This window comes from Haliotis rufescens, unplaced genomic scaffold (genome assembly GCF_023055435.1).
Source record: "Haliotis rufescens isolate VD_foot unplaced genomic scaffold, xgHalRufe1.0.p SCAF_8, whole genome shotgun sequence".
Taxonomy (NCBI): Eukaryota; Metazoa; Mollusca; class Gastropoda; order Lepetellida; family Haliotidae; genus Haliotis; species Haliotis rufescens.
The window spans coordinates 53,451,956-53,477,685 of NW_025964372.1; the positions used below are offsets into that span (position 1 = coordinate 53,451,956).

The window sequence follows — 25,730 nt, forward strand, 5'->3', positions numbered from 1 at the left end:
AACATGTTGGCGGTGTATTGTAAGGCAGAACATGATGGCGGTGTATTGTAAGGCAGAACATGTTGGCGGTGTATTGTAAGGCAGAACATGTTGGCGGTGTATTGTAAGGCAGAACATGTTGGCGGTGTATTGTAAGGCAGAACATGATGGCGGTGTATTGTAAGGCAGAACATGTTGGCGGTGTATTGTAAGGCAGAACATGTTGGCGGTGTATTGTAAGGCAGAACATGTTGGCGGTGTATTGTAAGGCAGAACATGTTGGCGGTGTATTGTAAGGCAGAACATGTTGGCGGTGTATTGTAAGGCAGAACATGATGGCGGTGTATTGTAAGGCAGAACATGATGGCGGTGTATTGTAAGGCAGACACAACCAAGGAAGACACAAGGAGGGTGTTGTACAATTACGAACGCTTGATAATAATTGGGCATGCCCCACGGTTGGTTAAACAATCGTCTATAGGGCGTGGCATGGCCCGAATCAATCTCCCACTGGCAACTTGAGGGAGTCATGTCCCACCTGATGTAGCCGGGCCCAGGTCGGCTAAGGTAGGAATGGTCCTTGACGGCGGCGGACACGTCTCCCGATCATGTCCCAGACGTTCTCTGTAGGGGAAAGGTCAGGACTCAAGGCTGGTCATCTCATGCTGGTCATGGTTTCCTGCTGGAGGTGGTCAGTTACTACACGTGCACACTGGGCACGAGCGTTCACAAAGTCAAAATGTGAACCAGCATGACGCGCAAACGGACGACTATTGGCGCTAGTTTGTTGTCTCGGTAGTGCTGCACAGTGTCGTTTCCATTGACAATATGCAGCGGCGTTCTGGCAGTCATAGTGATCCCGCCCCGCAATCTGTCATGTTGCCTTATGTTGACATTCGCATGACGTTCTTTAATCCAGAAAGTCCAGAGTGAATCTGGACTTTTCTGAAACCATTGCACAAGACCATCGGCGATTCCTCCAGTGTCTTACGCTCTATATACCATTGTCGTCTTTTTGGGCTTCATGTCTTAAAGCCTGGTTTGTGATTAATCAATTCTGTAGTTGTGTCGTTGACCTAGGGTGCCCTGTGCGGGGCCAATCATTAATATTTTGTGTCTGCAGGAATCTGTTCCAAAGTCTGCAAATCACAGACTGAGACACTTGGAACATATTGACTACCTCTCGCTGGCCTCTACCAGTTTTTAAGCAATAACCCTCAGGTGTTCATCATGTTGTAGACGTATTCCCAATCTGGTCACAAATATCGCATTAAAGCAAAGTGGGGAACTTACCTTGGCTAATGAAAGTCAACACGGCTCACAGCGATCTGACGACTTTTCGCTGGTGTTAAAATCAAGAATCACCCCCTACCCAAGTTCACGGAGGAATTGCAATGTTTGGGGGCTTTAGGTTTTTATTTCGAAATCTCTAGCTGTTTTTTTTCAAAGCCGATCTTTCCTATGACGACAGGTTGTAACATATGTATTTCATGATCCACCACTTTGTTTGGAGAGTAAATACAATGCAAAATTCCTGGTCAGGCAGTAACGGGACATCAGATGTTATTGCGAGATGTGACAGCGAGTGGCTGTTTACCTAGTAAATATCACAATGTAACCTGCACAATGGAAACAATTGTGAAGGAAAGAGCAATATTAATACATGGAGCTGTATTTGCTGTAGTCATGGTGAAGTGCATTCTGTAATCAGCTAGTGACGGAAGAAGGAGACGGAAGTCAGCTGGGCACATGGGGCTGTATTTGCTGTACTCATGGGGAAGTGTATTCTGTAATCAGCCAGTGACGGAAGAAGGAGACGGAGCTCAGCTGGGCACATGGGGCTGTATTTGCTGTACTCATGGGGAAGTGTATTCTGTAATCAGCCAGTGACGGAAGAAGGAGACGGAAGTCAGCTGGGCACATGGGGCTGTATTTGCTGTACTCATGGGGAAGTGTATTCTGTAATCAGCCAGTGACGGAAGAAGGAGACGGAGCTCAGCTGGGTCTCTCAGCCATCTCCGCCCGACCACGTGACGACAGTTCCACGACAACAGCTGGGACTTGAGTGTTCCATGAACGTGAACCATGCTTAGATCAACCTTCACGTGTGACATCAACCTTCACGTGCGACATCAACCTTCACGTGCGACATCAACCTGCACGTGCGACATCAACCTTCACGTGCGACATCAGCCTTCACGTGTGACATCAACCTTCACGTGCGACATCAACCTTCACGTTCGACATCAACCTTCACGTGCGACATCAGCCTTCACGTGCGACATCAACCTTCACGTGCGACATCAACCTTCACGTGCGACATCAACCTTCACGTGCGATATCAACCTTCACGTGCGCCATCGACCTGCACGTGCGACATCAACCTTCACGTGCGACATCAGCCTTCACGTGTGACATCAACCTTCACGTGCGACATCAACCTTCACGTGCGACATCAACCTTCACGTGCGACATCAACCTTCACGTGCGACATCAGCCTTCTCGTGCGACATCAACCTTCACGTGCGACATCAACCTTATCATCGATTTTAATTATCATATTTACTGTTATCGATCGTTAGACATCAACATAAATAATATTTTTATCGTAAACTATTTTAAACTATTTAATTGCATTCATTATCAACTATCAACCTTTTAGTGAAACATCAATCTTTTTAGGTAAGAAAACGTACAATTGTTTGGATTATAACATTGGGTTAATTGCCCATTGTGACGTTTTCGATGTCGATTCTTATACCGTTATCAAGCTAGAGACGGTGTTAGAAGCTACATCGAAACGTCGCAATATGCAAATAACCCAAAAGTAGTTATCCATTAAGTTATACGCTTTCTTACGCACCAGTCAAACAGTTAACAACCAACTGTCTTATCTTGCAGGAATTTTACATTATCATGTTTGAGGATTATGGATCGTTGGACATTAATATAATTATTATTTTCATCGAAAACTATTTTAGAGAAACTATTAAGTATTGCATTTATTATTAACGATTTTAAACAATAGTTTTATTATTTTAATAATCATAAATATTTGTTGAATAAATAAATTCATTACTATATTTATTATTAAAAATGTTATAGAAATATTGAAGGTTTTTATTAATTTTAAGCGATTTAACTATAATTATAAATATCAATCTTCAATATTTTCAGGCCATATACCAGAATGCCTGACCATAATATTGTAACTGCATCCAGACTTTTTAAGCATTTTAAATAATTTCATCACTGCGTTGTTCTTCATGTAAATGAAACATTCAATCTATGTTTTCAATATTTATGTAGATATAACGAACATTGCGTGTCCTGGGTGTTTGGCTGTAGAACAGGGGTTTCAAATCTATTATTTTATTGTATTTCTCCCGACAGACTCCCACGTGTTCAGCTCGGCGGCAGCATGTTAGAATTATTTAACTGGTCTGATCCAAATAGTATCTTCCTTTTTCAATATTTTAAGTTATTGTACAGAGGTAAATGTTTATGTCGCCCAGGACTTCGTAAACTCATCTATTATCTCTAATGTCATTTAACTCTCAATTGTTTTGTATTTTAATGTCCGTAAATTACATCTCATCATCTATTATGTGGACGCTCATTGATGCATTCAGTAACTTAAATATTCCTCACGGTACGTATCCTGTGAATGTTCCTGAAATGTGTGATGTATACGCGTGCTTTTTTGTCTTAAAATTGATATTATCATGCTTTGCGATGAATTTAAATACCTGAACAGGTAATAAAATATTATGATTATGATTATGATTATGATATTAATGCTGTATGAAGTATGTAACGCTGTATGACGAAGTCAATCGACATTGTGCAAGACGAAATAGAACTACCGATCTTTGGGGCAAGTTGTTATGTAAAACAAGCTTGTCAGTGTGGCCGTGTTGAGGGGGGTGAGGCGACAACAGCGGGCATGTTTCTACCTAGTGACAAACTAGGGAATGTTTAGTTACAGCAGGCGCGTCGCTCACAACACCGTCAGTAACGTGGAAGACGTCAGTCCATGTTGTTTCTGTTCCCGAGACCGGTTAAATACACGCACAATCGTTTGGTTTTGATGTAATAGGTATGAAAATTAAGTTGTTTTAAAACCTAAACATATACTTTTGATTTAGAAAAGATATGTGGCAATCTAATGACAACTCTTAAATGGCAAACTATTGCAGTAGAGTCTAACAACACATGAATATAGGCGCCTTGTATTTAGAATATCTACTATGTAGCTATCCCTACAACAAACGGTTTAAAGTGATCTGCTGAAGTAAAAGACCTTCCCTACCTTGGCAGAGGCAGTGGAGAGAACCACAGTGACGACAATTGCGAACGCCAGATGCATGATGGGGTGTGAGAACGACCTGCACGTGATGAAGTTCTCGCATGTAATGCGTCCTTTTGTGAACGAGCCCGACTTAAACACAATATACCACGGGTAGACTGGGATGCTGTGTTTCCGTGGGGAGGGACTGGGACTTTATATACCCGGCGACGTCCCACCCATTCGGGAATATTGGGTATAAATCGGTCCGTGAGGATGTTGGATTGACGTGTAAACACAACGCTGAGTTATGGCGGACGATGACGCTGTCCCGTCAGCCTGCAGATATTAATCATCACTCGCCGCGCCCCTAGAGCTGCGTTAAGCGGGTAGTAGCTCTGAACCTCAGCGATCGTGTTGTACCTGGCCGCGCCCCTACAGCGCGGTCTGTTTCCGTTAGGGCTCAGTCAGTCAGACCCGCCTGAAAGTTTCCGCTGGACAACTTTACCCTACAGAAGCATGTCGGAGTGGGATATTGTTAGTCACAAATCAAAGTTACACCCCAGCGTAACGCTCGCACCAAAACAACGGCACAAAAAACATGGTGCTAAATTGTGCGATGAAAGGGGGCGAAGGGGACAACGATGACGGGTAGCAAGGGGGAAGCGTTAGAAAAGGGGTTTTTCTTACTTGTTTGGTGAGCAAAGGCATTCAGCTTAGAACCTTACATATTGTTATTTATAATGTTGGAACCAAAAGTCAAAATTAAAAGAGAACCGACAGGAGAGAATATGGCGTTGATGGATAATGTATATTGTTAACTATTATTCGCAGGCGGTGTTTCGTCCAGAGTAGGGAGGGTTGATTGCAGTAGCCAGACCTGTAGTGTACGGAATGGCGTCTGTGTATCCAGTCTTGTCACAACTGTTTAGTCCTTTTAATCCTTATCCTTACTGTACACCTGGTTTCATTACCCGCGTGCTTCATTACCCGTGTGCTTCATTACCCATGGCTTCATTACCCGCGTGCTTCATTACCCGCGTGCTTCATTACCCGCGTGCTTCATTACCCGCGTGCCTCATTACCCGTGTGCCTCATTACCCGCGTGCTTCATTACCCGCGTGCTTCATTACCCGCGTGCTTCATTACCCGCGTGCTTCATTACCCGTGTGCTTTGTGTTATTCTAAGTGTACATTTGGCTTTTCCCAATTAACTGTATGCAACTTGTTGTCTATTACCTGTTGTTGTCAATGTCATTCTGCTGCTTATGTCATGCACATCGCTATATACAATAAACCAGAAGTTGTTATGCATAAAGTTGTACACTTTTTTAAGGTGTCCAGTCTTATGCTGGCTCCATCTCTTTTGAACAGGAACAGCAAGGCTTGTACATAATGACGTCTGTGTATCTAGTCGTACACTGGCTCCCTGTATTTAGTAACCTGTTGTATCCAGTCGTACACTGGCTCCCTGTATTTAGTAACCTGTTGTATCCAGTCGTACACTGGCTCCCTGTATTTAGTTACCTGTTGTATATAGTCGTACACTGGCTCCCTGTATTTAGTAACCTGTTGTATCCAGTCGTACACTGGCTCCCTGTATTTAGTAACCTGTTGTATCCAGTCGTACACTGGCTCCCTGTATTTAGTAACCTGTTGATCCAGTCTTACACTGGCTCCCTGTATTTACTAACCTGTTGTATCCAGTCGTACACTGGCTCCCTGTATTTAGTAACCTGTTGTATCCAGTCGTACACTGGCTCCCTGTATTTAGTAACCTGTTGTATCCAGTCGTACACTGGCTCCCTGTATTTAGTAACCTGTTGTATCTAGCCGTACACTGGCTCCCTGTATTTAGTAACCTGTTGTATCCAGTCGTACACTGGCTCCCTGTATTTAGTAACCTGTTGTATCCAGTCGTACACTGGCTCCCTGTATTTAGTAACCTGTTGTATCCAGTCGTACACTGGCTCCCTGTATTTAGTAACCTGTTGATCCAGTCGTACACTGGCTCCCTGTATTTAGTAACCTGTTGATCCAGTCGTACACTGGCTCCCTGTATTTAGTAACCTGTTGTATCTAGTCGTACACTGGCTCCCTGTATTTAGTAACCTGTTGATCCAGTCGTACACTGGCTCCCTGTATTTAGTAACCTGTTGTATCTAGTCGTACACTGGCTCCCTGTATTTAGTAACCTGTTGTATCCAGTCTTTCACTGGCTCCCTGTATTTAGTAACCTGTTGTATCCAGTCGTACACTGGCTCCCTGTATTGAGTAACCTGTTGTATCCAGTCGTACACTGGCTCCCTGTATTTAGTAACCTGTTGTATCCAGTCTTACGCTGGCTCCCTGTATTTAGTAACCTGTTGTATCCAGTCTTTCACTGGCTCCCTGTATTTAGTAACCTGTTGTATCCAGTCGTACACTGGCTCCCTGTATTGAGTAACCTGTTGTATCCAGTCGTACACTGGCTCCCTGTATTTAGTAACCTGTTGTATCCAGTCTTTCACTGGCTCCCTGTATTTAGTAACCTGTTGTATCCAGTCGTACACTGGCTCCCTGTATTGAGTAACCTGTTGTATCCAGTCGTACACTGGCTCCCTGTATTTAGTAACCTGTTGTATCCAGTCGTACACTGGCTCCCTGTATTTAGTAACCTGTTGTATCTAGTCGTACACTGGCTCCCTGTATTTAGTAACCTGTTGTATCCAGTCGTACAGGTTTTCGTAGAGAATTCAAATGAGGCATCATGTGGAAGTACGTATGATATATTTTATGTCCTGTCCATTTTAATCAAGCCGAAACGAATTGATAGAGACACTAGTATTGATTGTGAAAGGCACATGATATTGTAACATATGTTAGATGCTATTTGGTGGCAGCTTCCAATTTTGCCAGTGAAATATCTTGAACATTGTGTATTCGTTCATAAAGTAAACAAACGTGTGAATGAGCGTTCGACGTTGGAGCGTCTCACGGACATTTTGTCTACTATTTAATGTGTAATGGAGCATATTTTACGTGGGAGGACAATCCTACTCTTTGCTACAGCTGTCTATTCCTTGTCATGTGAATCAGATCATATGTTGTGACAGACTATATACCATGTATCTGTGCGCATGTCATGTATCAGGGTATATTTCATAACGGGTGTGTATTTCATGTATCGGTGTGTATTTCATGTATCGGTGTGTATTTCATGTATCGGTGTGTATTTCATGTATCGGTGTGTATTTCATGTATCGGTGTGTATTTCATGTATCGGTGTGTATTTCTTGTATCAGTGAATGTACCTTGTATCAGTGCATATACCATCCGTCGTAGTATATACCATATATCGCAATATATAAATGTATCGGAGTATATACCATGTATCGGAGTATATAAATGTATCGGAGTATATACCATGTATCGGAGTATATAAATGTATCGGAGTATATATCATATCTCGGAGTATATAAATGTATCGGAGTATATACTATGTATCCGAGTATATACCATATATCGGAGTATAAACCATATATCGGAGTATATACCTTGTATCCGACTATATGTCATGTATCGGAGTATATACCATGCATCGGAATATGTAATGTATCTGAGTATATACCATATATCGGAGTATATAAATGTATCGGAGTATATACCATGTATCCGAGTATATACCATATATCGGAGTATATACCATGTATCGGAGTATATACCATCTATCGGAGTATATAAATGTATCGGAGTATATACCATATATCGGAGTATATAAATGTACCGGAGTTTAAACTATATATCGGTTATATACCTTGTATCCGACTATATGTCATGTATTGGAGTATATATCATGTATCGGAGTAGATAAATGTATCGGAGTATATACCATGTATCGAAATGTGTAATGTATCGGAGTATATACCTTATATCGGAGTATATAAATGAATCGGAGTATGTACCATGTATCCGTGTATATACTATATATCGATATGCCATGTATCGGAGTATATATCTTGTATCCGACTATATGCCATGTATCGGAGTATATACCTTGTATCCTATTATATGCCAAGTATCGGAGTATATTCCTTGTATCCGACTATATGCCATGTGATATAAAGATTCTAGTAAATGTAATGATAGACTTACACCAGCTTTAGAAACGAAATTAGATACTTTCCTTTCCATTAATGTATCCGATATGATTAGTTTCACGACACTGAAAATATGAATAGTTGCATGACATTGAAAATATGAATAGTTCCATAACATTGAAAATATGAATAGTTGCATGACATTGAAAATATGAATAGTTGCATGACATTGGAAATATGAATAGTTGCATGACATTGAAAATATGAATAGTTGCATGACAATGAAAATATGAATAGTCGCAAGAATAATTGAAAACATAAATAATTCCCCGAATGAAAATATATTAATTCGACAAAGACTTATTACCATGCCATTTGTTCATGTCAATGAGAAAACTTCATTGGAGTGAGAACTGTTGGACAGGTATCAACGATGATATGAGGTCAGGTGAAATGGAGTTTTACGTCGCTTGAAGATTATTACACGTATATAGCGACGTGCATGCCAAATACACGCGCGCGTGGGTGTACGTGCATGTGTATGTGTGGTGTGTGTGTTTGTGTCTGCGTGTGCTAGTCAGGACTAAGGCCGGTATCAATGTTGAGGTGGGATCGGGTGGTCAAGTATCAATGTTGAGGTGAGATCGGGTGGACAGGTATCAATGTTGAGGTGAGATCGGGTGGACAAGTATCAATGTTGAGGTGAGATCGGGTGGACAAGTATCAATGTTGAGGTGAGATCGGGTGGACAAGTATCAATGTTGAGGTGAGATCGGGTGGTCAAGTATCAATGTTGAGGTGAGATCGGGTGGACAGGTACCAATGTTGAGGTGAGATCGGGTGGACAGGTATCAATGTTGAGGTGAGATCGGGTGGACAGGTATCAATGTTGAGGTGAGATCGGGTGGACAGGTATCAATGTTGAGGTGAGATCGGGTGGACAGGTATCAATGTTGAGGTGAGATCGGGTGGACAGGTATCAATGTTGAGGTGAGATCGGGTGGACAGGTACCAATGTTGATGGCACACCTGTGATAAGATGTATCGATGCTGACGCAGCTCGCACTTTGGTCAGTGTCACGTGACTGATTACAGATCTGACGTGTTTTCACGTGACGAAAGCGTACAGGATACAAACAGTGAAAACATATGTCCCTTTAATATCACCCACGTCATCCCTGACAAGTCATTAGGAAAGTGTTGTTTATATAACTAATTTTCTAGTTCCCAAATGACCACATGTTGTAAAGACGTATCTGACTGGGCTCTGTCTGTGGTCATCTATCAACGTATGCTGTTTGCTGCACGACTACTTGTGTTTACTCCGGGAAGACAAACTATCACTGTGTTTGGAGAAGGACTAGCAATGACAGTCGGCTTGATGTGTCTTGTTTTTAATACAGCGTTAATAGATTCGTACAGGTGAGGGAGTCAACGCGTTGTTTTAATCTTCTCACGCTGACGAATTACGCCAATGCGGCAAACAAACCTCGTGCCAGTCTGACAGACAAATATTATTTATGTGAATATTCTCCTTCAGGCAAGAATGATTTTCTTGATAAATCAGCAAAGAAGAATATTAACTAGCCAACATTTCCCCACAATTTTCATAACTATCGGCCCTGTTCATATCCAGATACTACACCTGACTCAAGACGCCGACAGGGAGATGGATGGCTTAGCTGAGTAACACACTGTTATTTGTAATTGTCCGTTTATTGTGTACAAACATAGAAAGACAATAACCCAAGTGGTAATATAAACCTGCAGTAACTTGCGAGCAACTGGGAATGTTATGTGGTTGAGCGCAAGCTCGTTGCTTTCATACTTTCTTTCTCTCACGGCAGCAACAATTAGATTTCATCTAAGTTGAGTCTGTCACACATGAAGTAGATACCCCTCTCTAACAATCCGTCTTTCGCGGACATGACGTCCGTTTCACTTAATACTTATTAACCGGCTTGTCTGGGTATTTGTACTTATTAAATGGCTCTCATAGAAGTTGTCTAACATAGCCTTCCTTGTAGCACAGTGCTGTCAGATTTACAGGCGTGGAGTGCCACGCTGGTGGTGTAAGTCACACTAGCTTAATTGCACACGATTAAATACCACAAGTTGTTGAGGGTATATGTAACGTTCGTGAAATAAAAATTGTAGAAATTACAGGTAGTTAGGTAACTGTGTACCGGAGGTTGTGTTGTGATGAGATTTGGCCGTGTTGCTGTCTGGCTGGTTGTGTTTAATCGGAACAACACCCCCAGTAATCACCATGACATAAGCCCTTCGTGTACAGAGCTCAGTCTGAATTAGGGTGTCACATTATCTGCTCATGGCTTTAAGAGCGCGAAAAAAATATACCGTTATTGAAAATACCAAAATCATTACAACACACAGTCTTTGTGTAACGCCCAATCCCTGGATTCAAGTCCAAGGTCTTCCACGATCTGTCAGCGCAGGCATAACAGCGGTCTGTGTGAAATGGTGTTTGACCACGCGGTACAGAATACACTGTTGCGAAGCTCAGGTGACCGTTTAATGATGGGAATTTGCTGTTTTTAACTGAACTTGGGGAATTGGCTGTTTTTAACTGAATGTCTGGAATCGGCTGCTTTTTAAATGAATGTGTGAAATTTGCTGTTTTGAACTGATTGTGTGAAATTGGTTGTTTTTAACAGAACGTAAGGGAATTTACTGTTTTTAACTGAATGTGGGAAACAGGTTGTTTTTAACTGAACGTAAGGGAATTTGCTCATTTTAACTGAATGTTCGGAATTGGCTGTTTTTATCTGAATGTTTGGAATTTGGTGTTTTTATCTGAATGCGGGAATTGGCTGTTTCAACTGAACGTTGGGAATTTGCTTTTTTTATCTGAATGTGGAAATTTGGTGTTTTTATCTGAATGTTGGTAATTTACTGTTTTTATTTGAATGTTGGGAATTTACAGTTTTTATCTGAATGCTGGGAATTTTCTGTTTTCAACTGAATGTTGTTAAATCACTGTTTTTATCTGAACGTAAGGGAATTTACTGTTTATAACTGAATGTTGGGAATTTGGTGTTTTTATCTGAATGTAGGAATTGGCTCTTTTCAACTGAATTTTGGGAATTGGCGGTTTTTATCTGAATGTTGGGAATTTACTGTTTTTATCTGAATGTTGGGAATTGGCTGTTTTCAACTGAATGTTGGGAATTTGCTGTATTTATCTGATTGTTGGGAGTTTACTGTTTTCAGCTGAATGTTGGAAATTGGCTGTTTATATCTGAATGTTTGGAATTTACTGTTTTTATCTGAATGTTGGGAACAAGCTGCTTTTATCTTAATGTTGGGAATTGGCTGTTTTTATCTGAATGTTGGGAATTTACTGTTTTTTATCTGAATGTTGGTAATTTACTGATTTTTATCTGAACGTAAGGGAATTTACTGTTTTGATGTGAATGTTTGGAATTGGCTGTTTTTATCTGAATGTTTGAAATTGGCATTTTTTATCTGAATGTTGTTATTTTACTGTTTTCAACTGAACTTAAGAGAATTTGCTGTTTTTATCTGAATGTTGTCAATTTGCTGTTCTCACGTGAATATTGGGAATTTGCTGTTTTTATCTGAATGTTGTTAATTTACTGTTATTATCTGAATGTTGGGAATTTACCAAGTGTATCTAAATGTTGGAAATTTGCTGTTTTTATCCGAATGTTGGACATTGGCTGTTTTTATCTGAACGTAAGGGAATTTACTGTTTTTATCTGAACATTGGGAATTGGCGGTTTTTATCTGAATGTTGGGAATTTACTGTTTCTATCTGAATGTTGGGAATGTACTGTTTTTATCTGAACGAAAGGGAATTTACTGTTTATAACTGAATGTTGGGAATTGGTGTTTTTATCTGAATGTAGGAATTTGCTCTTTTCAACTGTATTTTGGGAATTGGCGGTTTTTATCTGAATGTTGGGAATTTACTGTTTTTATCTGAATGTTCGGAATTGGCTGTTTTTATCTGAATGTTGGGAATTTGATTTTTTTATCTGAATGTGTGGAATTTGCTGTTTTTATCTGAATATTGGGTATTTGCTGTTTTGATCTGAATATTGGGAATTGGCTGTTTTTATCTGAATGTTGGGAATTTACTGTGTTTATCTAAATGTGTGGAATTGGCTGTTTTTATCTGAATGTGGGAATTTGCTGTTTTGATCTGAATATTGGGAATTTACTGTTTTTATCTGAAAGTAAGGGAATTTACTGTTGCTATCTGAATGTTGGGAATTGGCTGTTTTTATCTGAACGTAAGGGAATTTACTGTTGTTATCTGAATGTTGGGAATTGGCTGTTTTTATCTGTATGTTGGGAATTTACTGATTTTATCTGAATTTCGGGAATTTACTGTTTTCAACTAAATGTTGGGAACTTGGTGTTTTAATCTGAATGTTGGGAATGTAGTTTTTATCTGAATGTTGAGAATTTGCTTTTTTCAACTGAATGTTGGGAATTTGCTGTTTTTATCTGAATGTATGGAATTTGCTATTTTTATCTGAATGCTTGTCATTGGCTGTTTCTAAATGAATGTTGTACATTTGCTGTTTTTAACTGAATGTGATGAATTTACGAGTTTAACGGAACGTCGGGAATTTATAAGTTATGACGGGTTTTGGGCAATTTGCTGTCATTGTAAGTGAATAAAATTTAATGTTGCATTGGCATTATCTGATTTAAAACACTTCATCAAAACGTCAGTTGTGCATTAAAGCAATTTTGATATATATTTTTGGACTGTAATACAACAGGCTGTTGTCGGACACTGACAGATGGGGGTCAGTTTACATAGGCCAGGCGCAGTGATACTTACACTGGGAACATCAGAGTGTGAGTGAGTGAGTAAGGTTTTACGGCGCTTGTAGGAATATTCCAGCTATATCACGACAGGGGACACGAGAAATGGGCTTCACACATTGTACCCATAGAAATTGAACTTAAATTTTATTTTTATATTGGAAGAATGCTTAGCAACTGATGTTTTTTGTTGGTGCTGTCCGGATCATCGGCGGGTGGAAGTGAGTGGTTGTTAATGTTCACTGTTTATTGGAATGTCATAACTTGGTGTATTTACGAAATATGCGTCTTACATCATATGGTAAATATCCAAATACTGAAAAATGTATTTCACTGACGTCATGTTCTATAAACCTCTTCTCGTACGAGTGGGTCAGTATATTAAACAAGGATTGCGCATGCGTCACCAACAAGTGTCTCGATACTATGTAAATATGTCTGACGGTCAACTTCTGTATGTCACCACCGGGGTTCTGGAGAAATAACACTCTTCTTCTTCTTCTTCCTCTCCAGGCGACAGTGGGCGGGGCCAGGAGATCGGCATGAATTAGTGTACACGTGTACAGAGGCCAGCAAACGAATATCAGGAGAAAATATTTGTCAGCGCTCGACGTCGACAGAAATTTATCGTTTTGACGTTAACATACTCGCGAATAAGATGATTGTTTATGACTGCGTGTGACGTAGATTGAGGCAGGATGTGCCTCCTCTTTCTCCCTATGCCCTCTACACTTGCTTTAATGCTTCATATTTGGCGCAGTGAGTGGGTGAGTTGGGTTTAACGCCGCTTTGGATTTGGTTTTGAAGGTTGTATAACCCCTTACTGTGGCTGGCATTCCCTAGTCTCCTCCACAAGGCCGACATACGTGGACTACAACGGTGTTCGGTGTGTCCAGGGAGGCCTCCATTTGACGTCTTTATACCGTCACACCCCCTCTGTGGCCTCCATTTGACGTCTTTATACCGTCACACCCCTCTGTGGCCTCCATTTGACGTCTATATACCGTCACACCCCCTCTGTGGCCTCCATTTGACGTCTTTATACCGTCACACCCCCTCTGTGGCCTCCATTTGACGTCTATATACCGTCACACCCCCTCTGTGGTCTCCATCTGACGTCTATATACCGTCACACCCCCTCTGTGGTCTCCATCTGACGTCTATATACCGTCACACCCCTCTGTGGCCTCCATCTGACGTCTATATACCGTCACATCCCCTTTGTGGCCTCAATCTGACGTCTATATACCGTCACGCCCCCTCTGTGGCCTCAATCTGACGTCTATATACCGTCACGCCCCCTCTGTGGCCTCCATTTGACGTCTATATACCGTCACGCCCCCTCTGTGGTCTCCATCTGACGTCTATATACCGTCACACCCCCTCTGTGGTCTCCATCTGACGTCTATATACCGTCACACCCCCTCTGTGGTCTAGTGGATAGAGCGTCTGTCCGGGGTTTTCGTCATACAAAAAGACGTTAACGATGGTACTTGTTGTTACCCTGCCTAGCGTTCGGCATTGAGGGGCTAAAACAAGGACTGGTCGGCTCGGAGTCCATGTTAAACTGCGGCATGGTATCTCAGTGGGCTAGCACAATGAAATCAGCATAAGTCCTGTCTCGTACAAGCAGACACACACATCTGCGACCCGTGAAGATTCCAGGGTAGGATAGGTCTTCAGCAACCCATGCTTGCCGTTAAAGGTGACTATGCTTGTCGTAAAAGGCGACTAACGGGATCGGGTGGTCAGGCTCGCTGACTTGGTTGATGCATGTCATCGATCCCAATTGGGTGGATCGATGCTCATGATATCAATCACTGGATTGTCTTGTCCAGACTCGATTATTTACAGACCGCCGTCATATAGCTGAAATATTGCTGAATGCGGCGTTAAACAACAAACCAACCAACCAACCAACACACATCTGCATGCGCAACACGATATAAGTGCACGTCTTGAATGCGACGTTTAACCTCATGTTACCTCACCTGTATACGGCCATGGGAAGTCTCCTGTTCATGCTCTCGTGTTTTAATGTGTTGTACATCGTGAAGATGGCCCATCCCACAGAACAGACAGGTTGTAGAAGAATACTCAATGCAGTGGGTGTGGGTGACACAGCGGAAATGTCTACCCTATGTTCCGATTGTTGTCTGTTTGTTTTACTGAAGTTGACGTACGATAGCTGGGCGTACACACGCTCTGTCGGAGATAAATCACACGTGCTGCTCGTTCACTCGGGAAGTGTAGGAACTATATGTCGTGTCCGGTGACACATGCAGGTGTAGGCGCTGGGGACAGGTCCGGGGACACATGCAGGTGTACGCGCTGGGGCAGGTCCGGGGACACATGCAGGTGTAGGCGCTTGTGCAGGTCCAGTGACACATGCAGGTGTAGGCGCTGGGGACAGGTCCGGGGACACATGCAGGTGTAGGCGCTGGGGAAGGTCTGGTAGCATACATGCAGGTGTAAGCGCTGGGGAAGGTCAGGTGACACATGCAGGTGTAGGCGCTGGGGCAGGTCCGGTGACACATGCAAGTATAGGCGCTAGGGAAGGTCCGGGGACACATGCAAGTATAGGCGCTAGGGACGGTCGGGGACACATGCAGGTGTAGGCGCTGGGGCAGGTCCGGGGACACATGCAGGTGTAGGCGCTGGGGAAGGTCTGGTAGCATACATGCAGGTGTAAGCGCTGGGGAAGGTCAGGTGACACATGCAGGTGTAGGCGCTGGGGCAGGTCCGGTGACACATGCAAGTATAGGCGCTAGGGAAGGTCCGGGGACACATGCAAGTATAGGCGCTAGGGACGGTTGGGGACACATGCAAGTATAGGCGCTGGGGCAGGTCCGGGGACACATGCAGGTGTAGGCGCTGGGGCATGTCCGGGGACACATGCAGGTGTAAGCGCTGGGGCAGGTCAGGTGACACATGCAGGTGTAGGCGCTGGGGCAGGTCCGGGGACACATGCAGGTGTAGGCGCTGGGGCAGGTCAGGTGACACATGCAGGTGTAGGCGCTGGGGCAGGTCCGGGGACACATGCAGGTGTAGGCGCTGGGGCAGGTCGTGTGACACATGCAGGTGTAAGCACTGGGGCAGGTCAGGTGACACATGCAGATGTAGGCGCTGGGGCAGGTCCGGAGACACATGCAGGTGTAGGCGCTGGGGCAGGTCCGGAGACACATGCAGGTGTAGGCACTGGGGCAGGTCAGGTGACACATGCAGGTGTAAGCACTGGGGCAGGTCCGGGGACACATGCAGGTGTAGGCGCTGGGGCAGGTCCGGAGACACATGCATGTGTAGGCGCTGGGGAAGGTCCGGGGACACGTGCAGGTGTAGGCGCTGGGGAAGGTCAGGTGACACATGCAGGTGTAGGCGCTGGGGAAGGTCTGGTAGCACATGCAGGTGTAAGCGCTGAGGCAGGTCCGGGGACACATGACCCCGTCGCCAGGGGACACGAGGACTGTAGTACAGTTACTGTATTATTAACCCCTGCTGGCTATGTTAATTAAGAGTCATTGACGCATCACAGGTAGCTGCTGTCTCTGTACGTACAGCGGATTATGTCTCAGTACGTACAGCTGATTATATCTCAGAACGTACAGCTGATTGTGTCAGTACGCACAGTTGCTTATGTCGCAGTACGTACAGCTGATTGTGTCAGTACGCACAGTTGATTATGTCTCATTACGTACAGCTGATTATCTCTCAGTACGTACAGCTGATTATCTCTCAGTACGTACAACTGATTATGTCTCAGTACATGGAGATGATTTTGTCTCAGTACATGGAGATGATTATGTCTCAGTACGTACATCTGATTATCTCTCAGTACGTACAGTTGATTATCTCTCAGTACACGGAGATGATTATGTCTCAATACATGGAGATGATTATGTCTCAGTACGTACAGCTGATTATCTCTCAGTACGTACAGTTGATTATCTCTCAGTACATGGAGATGATTATGTCTCAGTACATGGAGATGATTATGTCTCAGTACGTACAGCTGATTATCTCTCAGTACGTACAGTTGATTATCTCTCAGTACATTGAGATGATTATGTCTCAGTACATGGAGATGATTATGTCTCAGTACGTACAGCTGATTATCTCTCAGTACGTACAGCTGATTATCTCTCAGTACGTACAGCTGATTATCTCTCACTACGTACAGCTGATTATGTCTCAGTACATGGAGATAATTATGTCTCAGTACATGGAGATGATTTTGTCTCAGTACATGGAGATGATTATGTCTCAGTACGTACAGCTGATTATGTCTCAGGTGCAATGACAACATAACATAATTTAGTCATCAATTTGACTCGGATACCCCGTGTCTAAGGGTACATGTCTACTGATGATACAACTGTATGTTATTGAAGGTACATTTCTCGTTATTACACTTACAACTATCTTTTATTAAGGGTACATGTCCAGTGATTGTACAACTGTCTTTTATTAAGGGTACATGTCTAGTGATGATACAACTGTCTATTATTAAGGGTACATGTCTAGTGATTGTACAACTATCTATCATTGAGGGTACATGTCTACTGATGATACAACTAACTATTATTAAGGGTACATTTCTCGTTATGACACTTACAACTGTCGTTTATTAAGGGTACATGTTTAGTGATGACACAACTGTCTATGGACAGCATCCAGTGCCGAGCGGGTGTGATTGGGTGTTGAATGCTGGAGATCGGCCTGGGAATGTCGGTGTAAACACAGAAACATCAGCAAACACGAGGGCAACTACACCATCTACTGGAGGCCCCTGACTGGAGACTGGGGCTCGGCAGGGACGATTTCTTCACCTGTTTGTGGTATACACGACACACAGCAGCAACAAGCTCATTTATCATCAATGCAGCCGTCGATACTCCACACACAGTCGCATTGATAATATAGCTTCAGAAACGTGAGAAGTTTTTTGATGCTGTAAAATTAGAAATATGCTTCTAAAATTGTTCAGCTGAGTTATATTTAGCATTATCTGAGCTCTGACTGATCGGAAGCCGTGGGAACAGGCTAAATTGAGAAGGAAACTATTCTTGAAACTCACTTTATGGATTTAGATTGTACTCTGAGTCATGAGAGAGTGGCAGTTAACACAATCTATACACTCTCCTTATTTGTCGATTGTATTTAAGTTGGTTATTAATTTACATTTGTAATTCCGACGCCCATACTTTGAATCTCGGCTTATCCACACACACTTGTTTGGTTCGGTTCCCTGCAGAGAAGGGGCGATCGGGTAGCCTAGTGGTAAAAGCGTTCGCTCGTCACACCGAAAACCCGGGTTCGATTCCCGATATGGGTACAATTTCTAGTGTCCACCGCCGTGATATTGCTGGAATATTGCTAAAAGCGGCTTAAAATCAATCTCACTCATGCACTCACCATCTACAGAGAAGGCCACACTTACATTTCCATCTCCACCACAAGTGACAGGAGTGTTCATGTTTGAGACGAATCTGCTACGGTATAAAGTACGTCAACATTTATTTTCAACACTGTTCTGTTCAAACTATGAAATAAAATGTCTCAAATAAGTGGCATTCTCCACAAACTTTATCTGGAAAATATGCGGCGTAGTTTTCAGTAGCTCTTACCTACTAGCTGCGCATCCCGAAGATGAGGACAAATGTCAGTAATCTGTGACGTTTTCCTAGACTAAAAGATAGTCCCCGACATAAAGTCATGTACCAGGTTCAATAAAGCCCCAAAGTTTCTTAGTTCAGCCCTGGAACTCAGATGTGCAGGAGAATGAAAGACGGGGAATAGTTGTATAGTACATGTAAGAATATACTCGAATTTAGATTTTCATTTCGATAGAAGAAAAAATGTCATATTTTGGAGATGTGGAACCATTGCGTTGGCAAAAATCGCACTTTAACGATGTATGCATCACGATACTGCGTGTTTCTGTGTGAGGCTAATGAAAACTCTACAGCAGCAGTAATAAGACCCCGCCATCCAGGCGTGATCATTGAGATAGACCTAGCTGGAGACCCCTCTATCCGGGCGTGACTACTGTGATGCTCCTCCAGCTGGAGACCCCTCTATCCGGGCGTGACTACTGTGATAGCCCTAGCTGGAGACCCCTCTATCCGGGCGTGACTACTGTGATAGACCTAGCTGGAGACCCCTCTATCCGGGCGTGACTACTGTGATGCGCCTCCAGCTGGAGACCCCTCTATCCGGCTGTGACTACTGTGATAGCCCTAGCTGGAGAATCCTCTATCCGGGCGTGTCTACTGTGATGGCCTCCCAGCTGGAGACCCCTCTATCCGGGCGTGACTACTCTGATGGCCTCCTAGCTGGAGAACCCTCTATCCGGGCGTGACTACTGTGATGGCCTCCCAGCTGGAGACCCCTCTATCCGGGCGTGACTACTGTGATGGCCTCCCAGCTGGAGACCCCTCTATCGGGCGTGTCTACTGTGATGGCCTTCCACCTGGAGACCCCTCTATCCAGGCGTGACTACTGTGATGGCCTCCCAGCTGGAGACCCCTCTATCCGGGCGTGTCTACTGTGATGGCCTCCCAACTGGAGACCCCTCTATCCAGGCGTGACTACTGTGATGGCCTCCCAGCTGGAGAACCCTCTATCCAGGCGTGATCACTGTGATGGCCTCCCAACTGGAGACCCCTCTATCCAGGCGTGACTACTGTGATGGCCTCCCAGCTGGAGAACCCTCTATCCGGGCGTGACTACTGTGATGCCCTCCCAGCTGGAAACCCCTCTATCCAGGCGTGATCCCTGTGATGCCCTCCCATCTTGAGACCCCTGTATCCAGGCGTGATCACTGTGATGGCCTCCCAGCTGGAGACCCTTGTATCCAGGCGTGATCACTGTGATACTCTCCCATCTTGAGACCCTTCTATCCAGGCGTGATCACTGTGATACTCTCACATCTTGCGACCCCTTTATCCAGGCGTGATCACTGTGATACTCTCCCATCTTGTGACCCTTCTATCCAGGCGTGATGTGATCACTGTGATGGTCTCCCAACTGGAGACCCCTCTATCCAGGCGTTATCACTGTGATGGCCTCCCATCTTGAGTCCCCTCTATCCAGGCGTGATCACTGTGATTCCCTCCCATCTTGAGTCCCCTCTATCCAGGCGTGATCACTGCGATACTCTCCCATCTTGAGTCCCCTCTATCCAGGCGTGATCACTGTGATGGCCTCCCAGCTGGAGACCCTCTATCCAGGCGTGATCACTGTGATGCCCTCCCATCTTGAGTCCCCTGTATCCAGGCTTGACCACTGTGATACTCTCCCATCTTGAGTCCCCTCTATCCTGGTGTGATCACTGTGATGCCCTCCCAGCTGGAGACCCTTCTATCCAGGCGTGATGACTGTGATGCCCTCCCATCTTTAGTCCCCTCTATCCTGGTGTGATCACTGTGATGCCCTCCCAGATGGAGACCCCTGTATCCAGGCGTGATCACTGTGATGCCCTCCCATCTTGAGACCCCCACATCCAGGTGTGATCACTGTGATGGCCTCCCAACTGGAGACCCCTCTATCCAGGCGTGATCACTGTGATACTCTCCAATCTTGAGACCCTTCTATCCAGGCGTGATCACTGTGATGGCCTCCCAGCTGGAGACCATTCTATCCAGGCGTGATCACTGTGATGGCCTCCCAGCTGGAGACCCCTCTATCCAGGCGTGATCACTGTGATGCCCTCCCAGCTGGCGACCCCTCTATCCAGGCTTGACCACTGTGATGGCCTCCCAGATGGAGACCCCTCTATCCAGGCGTGATCACTGTGATACCCTCCCAGCTGGAGACCCCTCCATCCAGGCGTGATCACTGTGATGCCCTCCCATCTTGAGACCCCTCTATCCAGGCGTGAGCACTGTGATGGCCTCCCAGCTGGAGACCCCTCTATCCAGGCGTGATCACTGTGATAATCTCCCATCTTGAGACCCTTCTATCCAGGCGTGATCACTGTGATTGCCTCCCAGCTGGAGACCATTCTATCCAGGCGTGATCACTGTGATGGCCTCCCAGCTGGAGACCCCTCTATCCAGGCGTGATCACTGTGGTGCCCTCCCAGCTGGAGACCCCTCTATCCAGGCTTGATCACTGTGATGGCCTCCCAGATGGAGACCCTTCTATCCAGGCGTGATCACTGTGATACCCTCCCATCTTGAGTCCTCTATCCAGGCGTGATCACTGTGATGCCCTCCCATCTTGAAACCCGTCTATCCAGGCGTGATCACTGTGATACTCTCCCATCTTGAAACCCTTCTATCCAGGCGTGATCACTGTGATGGCCTCCCATATTGATACCCTTCTATCTAGGCGTGATCACTGTGATACTCTCCTATCTTGAAACCCTTCTATCCAGGCGTGATCACTGTGATGGCCTCCCATCTTGAGACCCTTCTATCTAGGCGTGATCACTGTGATGCCCTCTCAGATGGAGATCCCTGTATCCAGGCGTGATCACAGCGATACTCTCCTATCTTGAGACCCTTCTATCTAGGCGTGATCACTGTGATACTCTCCCATCTTGAGTCCTCTCTATCCAGGCGTGATCTCTGTGATAGCCTCCCAGCTGGAGACCTCTCTATCCAGGCGTGATCACTGTGATGCCCTCCGATCTTGAGACCTTTCTATCCAGGCGTGATCACTGTGATGGCCTCCTAGCTGGAGACCCCTCTATCCAGGCGTGATCACTGTGATGCCCTCCCATCTTGAGACCCCTCTATCCAGGCGTGATCACTGTGATAGACTCCCAGCTGGAGACCCCTCTATCCAGGCGTGATCACTGTGATACTCTCCCATCTTGAGACCCTTCTATCCAGGCGTGATCACTGTGATGGCCTCCCAGCTGGAGACCCCTCTATCCAGGCGTGATAAATGTGATGCCCTCCCAGCTGCAGACCCCTCTATCCAAGCTTGAACACTGTTATGCCCTCCCATCTTGAAACCATTCTATCCAGGCGTGATCACTATGATGGCCTCCCAGCTTGAGACCCTTCTATCTAGGCGTGATCACTGTGATGCCCTCTCAGATGGAGATCCCTGTATCCAGGCGTGATCACTGCGATACTCTCCTATCTTGAGACACTTCTATCTAGGCGTGATCACTGTGATACTCTCCCATCTTGAGTCCTCTCTATCCAGGCGTGATCTCTGTGATGGGCTCCCAGCTGGAGACCCCTCTATCCAGGCGTGATCACTGTGATGCCCTCCCATCTTGAGACCCTTCTATCCAGGCGTGATCACTGTGATACTCTCCCATGTTGAGTCCCCTCTATCCAGGCGTGATCACTGTGATGCCCTCCCATCTTGGGACCCGTCTATCCAGGCGTGATAACTGTGATACTCTCCCATGTTGAGTCCTCTCTATCCAGGCGTGATCACTGTGATGCCCTCCCATCTTGAGACCCTTCTATCCAGGCGTAATCACTGCGAAACTCTCCCATCTTGCGACCCCCGGTATCCAGGGGTGATCACTGTGATACTCTCCCATCTTGAGACACTTCTATCCAGGCGTGATCACTGTCATGGCCTCCCAGCTGGAGACCCCTCTATCCAGGCGTGATCGAAGTGATGCCCTCCCAGATGGAGTCCCTTCTATCTAGGCGTGATCACTGTGATGCCCTCCCATCTTGAGACCCCTCTATCCAGGCGTGATCACTGTGATTCCCTCCCATCTTCAGACCCCTTCTATCCAGGCGTGATCACTGTGATGCCCTACCAGATGGAGACCCCTCTATCCAGGCGTGATCACTTTGATACTCTGCCATCTTGAGACCCCTCTATCCAGGCGTCATCACTGTGATGCCCTCCCAGATGGAGACCCTTCTATCCAGGCGTGATCACTGTGTTGTCCTCCCAGCTGGAGACCTCTCTATCCAGGCGTGATCTCTGTGATGGGCCCCCAGCTGGAGACCCCTCTATCCAGGCGTGATCACTGTGATGCCCTCCCAGATGGAGACCTTTCTATCCAGGAGTGATCACTGTGATACTCTCCCATCTTGAGTCCCCTCTATCCAGGCGTGATCACTGTGATCGCCTCCCAGCTGGAGACCCCTCTTTCCAGGCGTGATCACTGTGATGCCCTCACATCTTGAGACCCGTCTATCCAGGCGTGATAACTGTGATACTCTCCCATGTTGAGTCCTCTCTATCCAGGCGTGATCACTGTGATGCCCTCCCATCCTGAGACCCTTCTATCCAGGCGAAATCACTGCGAAACTCTCCCATCTTGCGACCCCTGTATCAAGGGGTGATCACTGTGATACTCTCCCATCTTGAGACACTCCTATCCAGGCGTGATCACTGTCATGGCCTCCCAGCTGGAGACCCCTCTATCCAGGCGTGATGGAAGTGATGCCCTCCCAGATGGAGTCCCCTCTATCCAGGCGTGATCAATTTGATACTCTCCCATCTTGAGACCCCTCTATCCAGGCGTGATCACTGTGATGCCCTCCCATATGCAGACCCTTCTATCCAGGCGTGATCACTGTGATGTCCTCCCAGCTGGAGACCCCTCTATGTAGGCGTGATAACTGTGATCGCTTCCCAGCTGGAGACCCCTCTATCCAGGCGTGATCACTATGATGGCCTCCCAGCTGGAGACCCCTCTATCCAGGCGTGATCACTGTGATGCCCTCCGAATAGGAGACCCTTCTCTCCAGGCGTGATCACTGTGATCGCCTTCCATCTTGAGACCCCTCTATCCAGGCGTGATTACTGTGATGCCCTCCGATCTTGAGACCCCTCTATCCAGGCGTTATCACTGTGATGCCCTCCCAAATGGAGACCCCTCTATCCAGGTATGATCAATGTGATACTCTCCCATCTTGAGACCCTTCTATCTAGGCGTGATCAATGTGATGGCCTCCCAGCTGGAGACCATTCTATGCAGGCGTGATCACTGTGATGGCCTCCCAGCTGGAGATCATTCTATCCAGCCGTGATCACTGTGATGCCCTCCCATCTTGAGACCCCTCTATCCAGGCGTGATCACTGTGATGGCCTCCCACCTGGAGACCATTCTATCCAGGCGTGATTACTGTGATCCCCTCCCAGCTGGAGACCCCTCTATCCAGGCTTGATCACTGTGATGCCCGCCCATCTTGAGACCCCTCTATCCAGGCGTGATCACTTTGATACTCTCCCATCTTGAGACCCTTCTATCCAGGCGTGATCACTGTGATAGCCTCCCAAATGGAGACCCCTCTATCCAGGCGTGATCACTTTGATACTTTCCCATCTTGAGTCCCCTCTATCCAGGTATGATCAATGTGATACTCTCCCATCTTGAGACCCTTCTATCTAGGCGTGATCAATGTGATGGCCTCCCAGCTGGAGACCATTCTATGCAGGCGTGATCACTGTGATGGCCTCCCAGCTGGAGATCATTCTATCCAGCCGTGATCACTGTGATGCCCTCCCATCTTGAGACCCCTCTATCCAGGCGTGATCACTGTGATGGCCTCCCACCTGGAGACCATTCTATCCAGGCGTGATTACTGTGATCCCCTCCCAGCTGGAGACCCCTCTATCCAGGCTTGATCACTGTGATGGCCTCCCAGCTGCAGACCCCTCTATCCATGCGTGATCACTGTGATACTCTCCCATCTTGAGTCCTCTCTATCCAGGCGTGATCACTGTGATGCCATCGCATCTTGATTCCCCTCTATCCAGGCGTGATCAACTGGGATGCCCTCCCAGCTGGAGACCCCTGTATCCAGGCGTAATCACTGTGATACTCCCCCATCTTGAGACCCTTCTATCCAGGCGTGATCACTGTGATGGCCTCCCAGCTGGAGACCCCTCTTTCCAGGCGTGATCACTGTGATGCCCTCCCATCTTGAGACCCCTCTATCCAGGCGTGATCACTCTGATGCCCTCCCAGATGGAGACCCCTGTATCCAGGCGAGATCACTGCGATTCTCTCCCATCTTGAGACCCCTTTATCCAGGCGTGATCACTTTGATACTCTCCCATCTTGAGACCCCTCTATCCAGGCGTGATCACTGTGATGCCCTCCCAGCTGGAGACCCCAGTATCCAGGCGTGATCACTGCGATACTCTCCTATCTTGAGACCCTTCTATCCAGGCGTGATCACTGTGATGGCCTACCAGCTGGAGACCCCTCTATCCAGGCGTGATCACAGTGATGCCCTCCCATCTTGAGACCCCTCTATCCAGGCGTCATCACTGTGATGCCCTCCCAGATGGAGACCCCTGTATCCAGGCGTGATCACTGCGATACTCTCCCATCTTAAGTCCCCTCTATCCAGGCGTGATCACTGTGATGCCCTCCCAGATGCAGACCCTTCTATCCAGGCGTGATCACTGTGATGGCCTCCCAGCTGGAGATCATTCTATCCAGGCGTGATCACTGTGATGGCCTCCCACCTGGAGACCATTCTATCCAGGCGTGATTATTGTGATCCCCTCCCAGCTGGAGACCCCTCTATCCAGGCTTGATCACTGTGATGCCCGCCCATCTTGAGACCCCTCTATCCAGGCGTGATCACTTTGATACTCTCCCATCTTGAGACCCTTCTATC

General features: G+C 45.9%; 2 protein-coding genes across 4 annotated transcripts in view; both read right to left on the reverse strand.

Moving 5' to 3' along the window:
- LOC124145587 (A disintegrin and metalloproteinase with thrombospondin motifs 18-like) overlaps positions 1-4,479 on the reverse strand; it is a 46,577-nt gene extending 42,098 nt beyond the window's left edge. For 2 of the 3 annotated variants that reach the window (XM_048389120.1, XM_048389119.1), the window contains exon 1: positions 4,292-4,479. In XM_048389120.1, coding sequence (XP_048245077.1) covers positions 4,292-4,348 — 57 coding nt within the window. In that variant the 5' untranslated portion in view covers positions 4,349-4,479. The remainder of the gene's footprint in view (positions 1-4,291) is intronic. The other variant, XM_048389121.1, reaches the window with a different exon arrangement.
- An 11,393-nt stretch (positions 4,480-15,872) lies between these two features.
- LOC125377060 (putative protein CRIPAK) lies at positions 15,873-16,604 on the reverse strand. The gene has a single exon (XM_048389873.1). It carries the CDS (start codon positions 16,602-16,604, stop codon positions 15,873-15,875), a length of 732 nt encoding a protein of 243 aa, XP_048245830.1.
- Between the last annotated feature and the right edge of the window lie 9,126 nt (positions 16,605-25,730).

Coding starts and splice junctions, on each gene's coding strand:
- LOC125377060 (XM_048389873.1), bottom strand. CDS start 16,604: ATGTGTCCCCGGACCTGCCTCAGCGCTTACACCTGCATGTGCTACCAG.